Source organism: Tympanuchus pallidicinctus, unplaced genomic scaffold, assembly GCF_026119805.1.
Source record: "Tympanuchus pallidicinctus isolate F22 unplaced genomic scaffold, pur_lepc_1.0 scaffold6, whole genome shotgun sequence".
NCBI lineage: Eukaryota > Metazoa > Chordata > Aves > Galliformes > Phasianidae > Tympanuchus > Tympanuchus pallidicinctus.
Window position 1 is genome coordinate 4,877,656 of NW_026294780.1, and position 14,259 is coordinate 4,891,914.

The following is a 14,259-nucleotide window of genomic DNA, read 5'->3' on the forward strand; positions in this document are numbered from 1 at the left end:
CTTTAATAAATAAGCTATGGAAGTTAAATTGTTATTTTTATTGAGTAAATGTTAAGCCTGTTACAGTTCTTCCTTAGTGGTGATTTTTTCCCTTTATGTAATACATCATGTATATATGTAATTGACATCACCTTCTGCTTCCAATCTGAATTAAAATTGATGTCTGAAATTTAAGAGAATGTTTTCCTGCCTTTCTTCTGTACTTGAGAACAGTTTTGCGTGTTTCATTTCTTTTGGTTACATTTGAATTTTCTGTATTACACATCAATTTTTTTTGTAGATCTTCTTTAGTCTTTCTCAGGACCAGTTCTCTTCTTGGCAAGGAATGCTTGTAGTATTTATCCAAAGAGTGACAATATCCTAATATTGTTATTTTCATTAAAACATTATCACTGAAATATGACAAATTTTTCCCTTACCCTCCCCCCAAAGATGATGTGCGGGAACACTTAATATAATGTAATATTGATGGGGAGGAAAAAATAAAAAAAAGAAATTGAGAGCCTATGTTTTTAAACCCAGCGAATTGTCTTGGCTTCTTTTTTCTTTTTCCCTTCATAAGTTTGATGGTTTTCTTTCTTCAATTTTTCAGGCACAGGTACATTTGGACGTGTTCACCTGGTGAAGGAAAAAATGGGAAAACATTACTTTGCACTGAAAGTAATGAGCATTCCAGATGTCATTCGACTGAAGCAAGAGCAGCACGTGCACAATGAAAAGTCAGTTTTGAAAGAGGTCAATCACCCATTTTTGATCAGATTGTAAGTTGTATTGATTTTCTCACTTTGCACTTAAACTAATGCATTTAAAGCTAAGTGTTCTAGTGTCTTATTGCAAGCTCTGCAACAAAAACAAAACACCAAATGTTTAATTTCTGTTCAGTAATCTAAAGTAGATTCAAACTAAAGTAGTATGGAAGAATCAAGAATATAAACGTAAGTATCACAATTTAAACATTTAAGCAATAATTTATTAGAAGTTTTATTTTTATGCTGTCTCTGTAGTAGTTTCTTTTTTTCAAATTACAGTAGAGATTTTCTTAAAGGAGGAAAAAATTATAATTGAAGAAAAGTTAACCTTAGCTTATCAAATTGAGAACTGTAATGTTAGAATGGTGAAAAAAAACAATTTCTATGTATATATTTACTGTCAGTATATTGATGAAAATACAGTTAGATTTCATTATATCTTTTGAAAACATTTCTGAACTTTTTTCATTGTTGAGGTCACAGCAGCACTTCATATGTTTTGTTATTCCCATATTTGAGGTGTAATTATAGTACTACTACAAATTAAGTAGTTAATAGAGAATATTTTTTTTTTTAGTTCAGGTCTAATAATTTTATTGATCTCTTTTATTAATGAGAGAAAGGAGCACGCTTTTCTATTCAGTCTTTTTTCATTGGATAACTAAACTTCTGGGTAATTGTACACTTAATTTACATTTACATTTTCTCAAAAATGGGTACAGGGCCATTGACCAAGATTTGTTTTGCATTGATCTGCCTTAACCTCTTCTACTAACGTGAGACAACATTAGGTTTAGTTATTCTCTAAGCAGAGGGAGTGCAGCTTCCTTCAAGGCTGAGAAGGCATCGAAGAGAGAAGGCACAAAAGCATGCTAATTACGCTCTTGTTGTGTGGAAAAAATCCCTGCAGGAGGAGTCTTTTTCCCTTGTGAACTATTGCTGTTTCCAGCACGGTGATGCTATTAGTTCTAGCCAGTGTTCACAAACGCTGCGTATGTGCTAATATCAGTGAAGTGAGTTCTTGGGTATGTAGCATTTGATATGCGTGTAGGAAAGCGAGTTGGAGAGGCTGACAATGCATCTGGTTAAACTGGTTAAAGTATGGGCAGAACAGGAGGAACGGGATTTTACATGTAGACTTATGTACATGTATAAATTCTGTTTAAGAAAGAGAAAGGGAAAAATGCTGCACAGGTCTAGAAGCACAGATTTACAAGTGTGGGAACAGGAAAACTTGACTGAAAAGTCAGACAGGATCATGAGGATTGATGTCCCCAGAGAAGCAGTGGTCAGAAATGCAAATGGACAAGTTTTCTTGGATTTCATTCCTGTCCTGTTTCCAAAATGTAAGGTTGTAAGCTTCAAGAAAGGAATGCAAGTCAAATAGAAGTTTCCTTGTGTGTAAGGCAACAGTTTGTCATGTCTTTCAGCTCTCTTCCTTTTTTTTTTTTTTCTCCTGTGGACGTGCTGTGTGTGATGCTGCATGAACTGTGCTGCCTTTTTTTTTTTTTTGTCTGTGTCCCTTGGCAAAAGAGATTTAAAGCAACCCATCTGAAATGAATTAGTTAAATTTTAAGTTGTGTTTAAATATTATATTTGTGTGCTTTAGGTTAAACAAGCATTTATGGACAACGAACACTAACTTTTTGACAAAGGGCTGTTCCAAGCCTCCTACTTTCTTTCTTGATACATGTTTCTTCCATTATTATTATTTTTTTTAGTAGCACTGATCAGAAAAAAGAATAATATTTTGTATAGTTCTGTTTCAGATCCTTTCAACCGTATTATTTTCATCTATTTATTGTGTTCCCATTTAGTGTCACTAACTTAAGCACAGGTAGTATTACCCTCTGGCTACAAATCAAGGATTATGTGCCAGTGCAGCTTAATTCTATTTTTTGTAGTACTTTCTGATGAAGACTTTTAAAGGTATTGCTGCACATCATCTATTTCTGGCAATCATCCTTCCTGTATCTTCTCATATATAAAACCTTCAAGATTTTTTTTTTTTTTTTTTTTCCTTTTCCTGTTGCATTTAAGAAAGAACATAGAGGATCTTTATCAGTTTGCAAACAGAGAAGTTAGTTATCTACTATACTCTTAAGCATTTTTTGGGGGGGGAAATGCTTATGTTCTTGGAGAGCTGTTCGTTGGAGACTCATAGTCAATCTTTATTGATACATGTGAGTGAATTATCATAATTCAGTGGGTTCAGCAGTTCATATGGTACTGTGATTTTAACATGAATCTTGACATTTCAAGAAAACTAGAATTAATAAATCTGATCTCTCAGCAGTCTTATTTTCTTGGTTGTCCTGTCAGTATCAAGAAAGAATATCTTATTGAGGAAAAGTCACTCTTTGGTTTGGAAGCTTGGTTTGCTGTTTATCTTTCTTATCTTTCTTGCTTATCTATCTTTCTAGACTTACTAGCTTGATTAGGAACCAACAAATAAAACAAAAAGTACTTGATCTTTTGGATTTTTTGATACTGTAGGAGAGTTAATAGAAGCTGAAATAACTTTCATTCTTCTGCCAACAGAGTGCATGGAGATACAGTGTTCTTTTTTTACTGTTACTGTAATAGAGATATTTGTTTGTTTAAAAATAGTAAAATATTCTTCTAGGCATTATCAAATACTGTTTTTTTTTTTTTTTTTAATTATTATGTTGCATTTAGATATGTGGTGTATGACTTCATTAATGTGGGTAGAAGAAAAACAGCTTAGCTCAGGGGAATGTGAGACAGAAGATTCTGTATTCTATGTAAAAGTATTTGCAAACCATGTGGAGTTATTTTCTTCATCCTTGACTGTTCTTTATTGCACTTAATGAGAGAATGTATCACAGTATTTCTTAAAGAATTCATAAAATTTCTTAAAAGACAACAATCTGAACAAAAGAAGGTTCTCAGTAGGTTAATACTGAGACACAGAAATGAAAGAATGCTGTTATTTTTTACTTTTCTATTGTTTTTGTTAGAGATAGAAGAGAAAGCATTGTGATCTTATGCTTATTTACTAACTTCGTTTCTGTTGAGGTTCTGTGTTTTTATATAGGAAGGAATAAGCAAAGGGAAGGAGAGCACTCTCGTGTCCTCTGTGTGAATATATTGACAAAAATATATTTATGAAAGCAGCTTATGCTCTTCCCCCCACATTACTTCAGCAGTATTCAATTAAATAAAATACAGCTGTGAGAATTGTTGGGTCTTAGCAGACTAGCAGTATGTGAAATCAGTTATTAGGTGCTTAGCAGATACTTGTTTTGTAAAAGGCAAAGGAATCTATCAGTTTCCTGTTTAAAGTGTTTGCTGTGCACATTCTGAACTATCTGTTATTACTTTGCATGCTAAGTCTACTACTTAAACAGCTGTTAGATAGTCCTAGATTCTTTGGGTTTTACTGGTTGCCCAGTAGTAACCATAAATAGGTATGTTGATCTACAAGTAATGCCTCCTGTATATTTCCATGGAAACTACAGCAGATACAAAGAGCACAGTAACACTACTTAATAGAGCAAATTCTCGGCTACAGAACAGTACTTTTCAACATTGTCGCTACCATTAGCTGTGCATTTTTACCAGTGGTGAGCAAAAGCCTGCGTGCCATGCTCATGAAAGTCTGTACAAGCAGAAGTGACCCACTGTTGCTACTGCTAGAATGCACCACCTCACTGTACTCACATCCACTGTTTGGTCTTCGTAAGCATTCGTAAAGAGTATCAATGGGTGCCATTTTTTCCACATAGAGGAATTCAGTTCCACACCTTTGCTCATCTACACTTGCATGTGAGACACCGTTTTGTCAGACTGCCTCCCTGCTGCCGTTGTTCACACAACAACAAATTCTAATGGGATACTGGTGGGAAGGTTCAGCCTCTACTGCCATACTGCCAACAGCCGCTTCTGATGTCATGGGCCAACATGTTAAAACAGAAGGCATTACTTTCAGAGCAACCCTTGTATATTATCTGCATACTTGGGGCAAAAGAATTCAGTTTACAGAATCTTAATTCTGAAGCAAATTACTGAGATAATTTGTTTATTCAGTAAAATAATATTTTTATTACAGATTCTGGACCTACCACGATGAACGTTTTTTATACATGTTAATGGAATATGTACCAGGAGGAGAACTTTTTAGTTACTTGCGCAACATGGGGCGTTTCAACAACAGCACAGGACTGTTTTATTCAACAGAAATTATTTGTGCAATAGAATACCTGCACTCCAAAGAAATAGTTTACAGAGACTTAAAGCCTGAAAATATATTACTAGACAAAGAAGGACATATCAAGCTTACTGATTTTGGATTTGCTAAAAAATTGGTGGATAGGTAAGTACACTTTTACTGTTTAACATACAAAAATTAGAGTTGGAAAAGTTTGATTTCAGAGCTAAGCATTTCACAAATGTCAAGTCACATAATAAAAAGAAAGTGGGCTTTCTTGAAATCACTGCAACATCTTAGGCTTAATTAGGAACAGTATCACAGGTGAGCAACTGTAGGAAAATATTTTTATATGCTTACATTTGTGTATTTGGGTTTTCGTTAGTCCTTTTGTAAAAAGAAACTTCAGTAATGTAAAATGATGAGCAGACTCTCATTTTAGAGTCTGCTATGATCTCTGTGTTAATACGTTGAATAGAACACAATCTTCTAGACAAGTTAAATTACTAAATGCTTTGTAACTGCTGTTTCCTTCGGATTTCTTTTTAAAGACAGTTTTGGAGATGTAGTAATATTTTTAAGCTGGACACTGTTTTCATAACCTTGTTGTTAAAATGAAACTAATATGTAGGGGCCAGGTTCAGCAAAAATAATTTATTTAACTGATTTCTACAGTACTGTAATCCCTTTTACTAGCATTATGTAAACATTTTGGCAATGCATAGTTTTCTCTATTATTTCTCTGTTCTCTCTGTTCAAGCTACTCTTCCAGAATTACGCGTGTTTTTTAAAAAAAAAAGTGAAAAGTGTTATTAGATTGAACATAAGGGAAAAATAAATAGCTGTCAAGTTAGAAAATTTGCCTTTGTAAGGTTTGATGTCATACCTAGTGCTGTCTCTTTAGAGACCCTATTCAGTTGTTCTAGATGAGATAAATGGATGATTCTAGTTGAGTTAAATAGTTAATCATCTTCTCACTCACCTATTAGCTGCTACTTTGCCTACAGTTCGTGTGGGGGAGCTTTTCCACAGCGTGTGGGGGAAGTCTAAAGGAATGTTTTGAAATAAAGGAACTGTGAGAGCTACTTTTAACTTATCTCTTAGGGCATAAAAATCAGATGGGACAGATTAAATCATGTTACAGTGGTCATAAAGGTTGCTTCCTGTGTGCTACAGGCTTCCGGTGCTGTGTTTTCTCAGCACAGTAGAATGCTAGGCAGAAATAAATACACCTGTTCACCCTTGGAATTAAAAGTTCTTTTTTAAATCCATAATATTTTAATACCTGCACATTTGCTTGAATTCAGTTCCTAGTGAGCTAACAGATTTATACAGATTGACATTAAAGAAAACAAATTCTGATGTAAGTTGGAGCCTCTCTTAGTAAGACATCTTTGTACTAATTTTTATTCCCTCCTTTTTAGATGTAGATGCTGCCACTTAGTGGTTATTCCTAATTTGGATTTCTGTGGATTGAAGATAGGTCAGGAGTAACCGGTCGTATCACATGATAGTTCAAATGAAAGTTTATCTTTCAAATTGAAAGATGAATCTATGAGTCAGTTTGTTCCAATACATTTTAAGAAGTATTACTGTGCATGTAAATGTATGACAGCTACTAGAAAATACAGAGCACAGTTGGATGGAGTGAGGACTTTTTCATGCAGTCTTTTTTTTTTTTTTTTTTTGTAACTACATGCTATTCCTCCCACAAAATCATTTGCACAGTCTTGGATTTGTCACTGTAAAAATACATATTGAATACATATTGTTAAAAACAAAAGAAAGAACAACAAAAAACACACCCCAGCTATCCACTTACACACTCCAGTTGATTATGGTTATTTTGTTTTATAGACTATTTTTGTTTTATAGACTATTGTGTATAGTAAATGTCTAGATCAATACAACATCTCTGCATGTGAACCTTGTGAGTCTATATATGTGTATATTATCATGAAAATGAAGAGAATTTTTGTTTTTTTTTTAACAAGTGAAGATGTTCCTAAAGGATGGAAGACATGATTTGTGAAATAAATTATAACATAAATTGTTGTCTGCACGAAGCCTGAATAGTGTTACATGTTCTTGATGTACATTACTTCACATAAATGATTCTATAGTACTCAATTTGAGGTTTTCTAGACACACACTTCTCTCTTCCCATTATGGTGCACAAAGAAATAAAGTTTTCTATCTACAGTTTAAAAAAAGAAAAACAACTGTAGGGCAGAATAAATCACTGTTATTGTTAGGGTATAGGAAAGATTTGCTTTGAGCTTTATAGTTGTTGTAATTATAGACATTTCTTTTTATGGAAAGGGCATACCACTACTCAGGAATAAATACATCAAGTAATCATATTTCTGATTGTTCTCACAATTTTTTATGTGCTATTTTAGAGGAATATACAAAAGTAAAGTTCACGGGTTTGCATTTTTATGCACGTTTCACTTAGTTTTCTGAAATTTTCAAGAAAAAAATAATGATTTCTAGGCTTGTTTTTAGTGGAATGTTGTTTACTGTTAATTTTATATTCCTCAGCGTAAATCCCATTAAAAAAAAAAAAAGAAAGAAAAAAAAAGTAATAACGTAAGTGGTTAAGTTTAAAGCATTTTGCTACACTTCTTCACTCTTCCTTAAAGTGGTTCTGCCTCACAGCAGTTCTTCATAGTGGACTTGAACAGAGAAAACAAAGGCAAGATGCAGCAAGTCTTGTTCTTACGTAATTGTCTTGTGGTCACTGTAGAAGCAAGAATATCCTGCAAAACAAACGTTTGAGGGCTGGAAACAAAGCCATCTCCATTGAATTTAATTATGGAGAAACTTCCAGAAGGCAACACGAAAAAGGATGTTACTTATCTCTGGATCCTATGTGAGAAGATTTGCAGGGACAACAGAGATGGAGGCTAAATAATGTAGAATAATACAATATAGTAACCAGCTTCTTCAAATGAGACTGTTAACAAGTCTCACAGATGCTATTTGATAGCTTATCTTTGTTATGAGAGTATATTTAGTTTGATTTCCTGATTTTAAAATTACATGTTCAGTATTATCAATTATTGATTACCTGCTTATTAGCTCTTACCCTGAAAACCCTTAGCAGTGAAAATTTTGAAGCTATTGGAAGGATCTGGACCATTCTTTTTTTATACTCTATAATTTTTGTCCAAGAAAATGGCATCTAGAGGCTCAGATGAAATACAAGTGCTGCTCCGAAAGTAATGCCTCCTGTTTTATTATGTTGACCCACAACGTCAGAAGTGGATGTTGGTATGGTACCAGAAGTTGATCTTTCCCACCAACATTGTGTTACATTTCATTGCCACGTGACAGATGGCAGTAGAGGATAGTCTGTCGAAATGGCAGCTGACATGGAGGTGTAGATGAAGTAAAGATGTGGAACAGAATTCTTCCATGCAGAATAAAAAATAGCACCCATTCCTGTTCTTCAGCTTTTGCTGAATGTCAATGGGGACCAAACAGTGAATGAAAAGACAGAGAGACAGCGGGTGGTGCATTCCAACAGTGGCACCATCTGTAGTGGGTCACCTCCACTGGTGCAGACTTATATGAGCACAACATGCAAGCTCTTGTTCATCACTGGCAAAAATGCAGAGAAAATGGTTGTGACTTTGTTGAAAAGTAGTGTTCTGTAGCTGATAATTTGCTCTGTCAAATAGTGTTATTGTACTTTTTGTTTTGGTTGTAGTTCTCATAAAAGTAAATAGGAGGCTTTACTTTCAAAGCAGCCTGCATAATAATCAAAATAATACTTTATACATTTTCCAAAATACAAAGTGGTTTGTTACTTGACCAATGAGAGTATGTAAGTCATGATCATGTGGTACAAATACACAACTTGTGAAAACACCAATTACTGGTAGCTGTTTACTTGCAGGATGGGCTAAATAAACATAAATAAAAGTTTATATACTGGATTGTATTACAATGTCTTAAATTTTAGGAGGAGAGTGGGTCATAATCTTTTCTTTTAATGATAGATAGGCATTATCTTGGCAACGGCTAGGTGGCAGCAGTGCGTAAATAGTGCTGTATGCAGGAATTTTCTTGAATGCTGTTGATTTAGAAAGTCAGTTTATATTTTCCATCAATTTAAATTATGCCATCCATTTGTCGTTAAAAATTGAAGATTTATTCTTACACCAATGACCGTGGCTTCAATAGTATGTACAGTATACCAGTAACAAGCTCAGCTTAGCTGTGGAGTTATTTGCATTTGCTGTTTTAAAATTAGGCCTTAAGAAATTCAACTCCTTGCATCTTGGATTTTCGAAAATTATGACTGGTTACACAGCTTGTCTAATCCTAATTCCTAATATTTTAGGAATAACAATATTTTTTTAAAGCTCCGATTAAAGTAGTTCTGCAATCTTAGAAAAGCATTTTATTTAACTTTCTAAACAAAAGATAAACCTAAAATGCTGATAGATTGAGATGCCGTAATAAAAATTTTGAACATTTCCTTCTGATTGTGAAGAAGGTAGTTTAAATTAAGTAGAAAAATGGAAGGAAAAGAAAATAGGGAAGTTGAAAGATGTATATATGGCTTTTTAAAGGTGATTGCTATTCATATTAATGTGTTCATTACCACTTTTCCTTGGAGAAAAATCATATTGCATTATCAGAGCTTCTTTCTATAGACTGTGTTTAAAAATAAGTTGTTATGTGAAGCCAGGCAAATTCTGCACAAATATTTGTACAAATAAAAGTTCCTGCATAGCTTGCTCTGAAAGTAGTGCTTCCTATTTATTTTCATGGAAATTACAATAACTGCAAAGAGCACAGTAGCACTATTTGATAGAACAAGTTCTCAGCTACAAAACAATAGATTTCACCATAGTCACCACCATTAGCTATGCATTTTTGCCAGCGATGAACAACAGTCTGTGTGCCACGCTCGTTAAAATCTGCATGGCCATCTGGAATATGAGTTATCTTTCACATTGCTGTTGCCGCTGCTGGGCCTGTCAAATGTCTGCAGCTTACAGGGTGAAAACTGCTGTTAATGATCTCAAAACAACATGTAGCCTAATGGGTATTGTACCATGCTAGCAGCCAGAAGGCTGAGTTTACTGGTGTCTCTTGCAGCCAAGCAGTTTCTTAATTTCCATATTTTTATTTATATGCCAGGTGAACGGGATCATGATACAGCAGTCTTCTGAGATCTGTAGAGGTCTTCCTTTTCTTTTATTCTTATATGTAATAAGTAATGCAGACACATCTTGAATGTTTTCTATTTGTTTGGTTGGTTTTTTTTAATTGTAATTTTAGTTCCAATTCAGCCTAATTTTATTATTGTATTTTATGTTTTCTGTTTTCCTCCCAGAACATGGACGCTTTGTGGCACTCCTGAATACCTTGCACCAGAAGTCATACAAAGCAAAGGTCATGGGAGAGCTGTGGATTGGTGGGCCTTGGGAATTCTTATATTTGAGATGTTGTCAGGGTAAGTGATAGTGATTAATATATCACAGTAATACTGTGTCAAAGATAAGGTTATGATTCTTTACTAGTTCTGTTTGTGATACTCTGAAGATCAGATTTGGGTTGTTTGTTATTAATATACCAATTTTCAATTTTTTGTCTTTGAAGACAAAAATTATGGTGCTGTATTAAAAACAAACAAACAGAAAACTACCATTACTGGCAGGGTATTTGTGGGAGAGGAAATTACCCTTTTTAGGTAATTCCTTTTAGTATCTTAAGTACTTTTGTTTAGTAGCTGCTTTTTTCCTAATCTCTTCTGGACAAGAGTTCTGTTAAAGTTGGCATTTTTATATGCAAAACCATAAAAAGATGGAGACAGTGAATACTGTTTTTCTCTGAAACTTCTGTAACCAGTTTCTAGCATAGCAAAATAACAGTTGCAGTGAGAACTTAAGTATGTTAATAGATAGGTGGAAAACAGGAAGACATATGTCAGTGCAGTTTGGTTTTCTTTAAACCAAAGCAAATAGGGAAAAGGTTGAACAGTCTATTTGATAATCCATTTTCTCAAATGTTATTTCTGGTGTCTTGAAATTTCTTGAAATTTCTTTTTTCACAGAAGATAAAAATTGAAATGAGATTTTTCTCAGCATTAATATAAATAACTGCTTCTCACTCTAAGCATTAGGCGGATAAAAGTAATTGTCTGACTTTGCTCTGATTTAAAAAACAGATATTTGTGTTTTCAGTAAAATAAATAACAGAGCTAGAGAGAAAGTGAATTTGTGCATGTGTACAAACAAGGCATCCATTTGCTTCTCCTCGCTTTTAAAAAATGTTAAAAATCAGGTTTGTCATTGTTGCTGCCATAGAGTAAGTACAGATAAAAGCTATGTTTTCGTAGCTTACAAAGAAACTGTGTATTTCAATAAGTGTTTGTTAGAACAACTTCTTAGAATATCCGTCCCAGTGCGCTCAATGCCTTCTCACAGGCTGAGCATGCATCAGGTTGTCATTATGGCCTTTCATTCTGAATCTTCAGCCCCATAGAGAAAAGTGAAAACAAACACTTCCTTCCCTGGATTTGATCTTCCTTTTCTGTGACGTGCTATTAGCTCAGGGCTGTGGTGCTTGAACAAAAAAATTGATTGCATGAGCAGACTGTCAGTGGCTCGTTGCTTCAGAGCTTCAGTATACAGTGAATGTTTGATGTGAATGAGCCCACCCAGTGCTATCCGCATTGTGTCTGAGGACAATGCTGCAGCCCACTGCTTGGTTTCTTAAAGTCCTGAAGATCTGAATATGCATTTGCTGTGGAGCTCAAGGCAGAAAAAGCATAGAAATGTACTAGGAGTTTCCTACTGACACAGGCAAGGTTGGCTGACTCATCTAACAAAAAGTATTTGATATAGGCTAATCTGTATCAGGCTTCACCTTCCTTCCATAGCTACCTGTATGGGTGGGATTCTCTTCTTACTTCTCAGAGGGATGAATGAAAGGAACAAGACAGTCCTTTCCCAACAGTCCTTTTGCTGTTATTCTGTCTTAGCATGAGGATAAAAGTGTCTGGGGCAATAACATTAGCTCAGATGTTACCATCTCCCGGTGGTCATCTGAATGATTTAACTTCCTTCCACAGGATTTGGTGGGGGACCCCTGAAGTGCAAATCTGGCAGATATCCCTTTTTTTCAAAACTCAGGTAGCATAGTAGCGGAAATGGTTTCCTAAGTTAATGTAGTGAATGCAGGTGATATTCAAGCACGATCTCTTCTGTGGAGTCAGTGAGATCTCAAGACTCGAGAACATTGAACTATGACTGTTGCATGTTCTGCTGAAATATAATGGGTATATATTTAACATAATGGGTGCAGCTGCAGTCATTTCTAGCTGCAGGATTTTCTGTGACCTGACATTGTGTGATGAGGTTTCGGTTCCCTCAAGCTTAATAGGAATATTTCAGCTATTGAGACTCTTAACTAATAGAGATAAATGATGTGTTTCCTAAAAAGACAACTGAGATCTTGCATTGGCTGATTGACAAAGCAGCTGCTGTCGGCAAGTGGTTTTGTAACAGTCTGTCTTTTACTACAGTATTTCTGATTTAGTAAAAATATTTGTGTTTAAATGCTCTCCATAACAATGTACACATGCTTCATTTCTTTAGTGTTTGTTTGGGGTCTCAATCCACGTCTGGTTGTTCTGAAATTCTGAGGTTTGTGGTCAGGGGGTTCAGGGGAGCAGAGACTGTGTTGTCCGTCTTTTACTTAAAACAAAATGTTACCACACAGAGTAAATGCTTTTAGCATTTTATCAGCTTTTCACTATTGTTGGCAGTAGCAGTATTTTAAAGCACTTTCCCTCATCAGCTCAAGATATGGCTTGATACTTACTATCAAGGATTTTAATGCAAAAAATAGTCATAAGAGGTTTTGTTTTGTCTTTTAACCCCTTAAAATTCAACAAAGAGTTAAGAAGCAGGACAGTTATTTGAAAGTGAACAAAAATTGACTTCAAGGCTAAGTTACTATGTGCAAGTAAATGACTTGTGACATTTGGTAGTTATTTCCTGAAGTTACTCTCTGGACCCCAAAAGCAATTGAAAAGAATAGGGAGATGTGTGTGTTAGGAAATGATCTCTCTAAAAACAAACAAAATAAACCACACTTTCCTGTTCTTCAGTGTCTTATTTCACTAACTCAGTCCCTGGTGGCCCATGGAATTCAGGTTCTGCACATTCTAGGTTTAAGGCGAAGTCCTGTTTAGGTTTGAGGTAATAAAATATGGGAAGGAAAAAGAACACAGAAAACCAAGATTATTGATGTCAGTTTTTTTTAAGTTAATCTGAGCAATCTAAATAAAGTGGCAATAGAAGAAAATAGAAGTTAAAAGATTTATGTATGTTGAGTAATTGTGTTCTGTTACAGTCTACCACAGAGGAAAACTTACTTGTTATTTAACATATTACTCGTGTTAGATGATCGTCATCAGAAATATAATTAACTGAATTTTCTCATTTAATGAGAACTATGAGGTTTTTTTCTGTTGTTTTGGCTTTTCTGTTGTTTTTCTGTTGTTTTGTGACTACATGACAGAATCATACAATCATTTGAGTTGGAACTGATCTTTAAAAATCACCTATTCCAACTCTCCTGCAATGAACAGGGACACCACAGCTAGATGAGGCTGCTCACAGCCTAGTCCAGCCTGACCTTGAATGTCATGGTGTCTGCCACTTTTCTGGGCAACCTGTTCCACTGCTTCACTATCCTTATCATAAAAAGACCTATTCCTTATATCCAGTCTATATCTCCCCTCTTTTAGTTTGAAGCCATTTTCTTTTGTCCTATCACAAAAGACCTTTCATACTTGGTCTATCATTTATAGGTAGATAGTGATTTCTGCCTACAATTTCTTATGTCAGACTTGCTTTTCCTTTGACATTTCACAACACCTCTTCTTCAGTGTTAAAATGATCTGTTATTTTTGAGACCATTGTCAATGCCATTGTTACGCATCAGTTAGCAAAAGGAATGGTTTGCAGCTGTTGTCCTATATACAGAGAATTTTTAGCTTTTTTTCAGTTGTTGGAAAAAAGGCAGCTGTTTATATTTGCTTTGTGGTGTGAAGACGGTTTGAAGCTCAAGGGGTTTTTTGTTGATTTAGAGCTTCCAGCACAGTATTTGTGCTGTTGTGTTAAAATTCCATGCTATGTGTTGCAGATTGACCATTTGCGTGTAGTATCAAGTCATTTGTTTTTTGATCAAGAAAAGCTTTCACCTCAAATCTCATATTGCATACAGTTCACATACACTTTAAGCAATGCTGCCATTAAATTTTTATATAGCTAAACATAATTTAAAAGAATAATTGAAAGATAACATAGT

The 14,259-nt window shown here is 34.8% G+C and overlaps 1 protein-coding gene across 1 annotated transcript in view; it reads left to right on the plus strand.

Annotated features, from left to right (window-relative positions):
- Positions 1-14,259, plus strand: part of PRKX (protein kinase cAMP-dependent X-linked catalytic subunit) — a 56,583-nt gene that overhangs the window by 28,088 nt on the left and 14,236 nt on the right. The window contains exons 2-4 of the mRNA XM_052664719.1: positions 593-761; positions 4,822-5,085; positions 10,274-10,393. Coding sequence (XP_052520679.1) covers positions 593-761; positions 4,822-5,085; positions 10,274-10,393 — 553 coding nt within the window. The remainder of the gene's footprint in view (positions 1-592; positions 762-4,821; positions 5,086-10,273; positions 10,394-14,259) is intronic.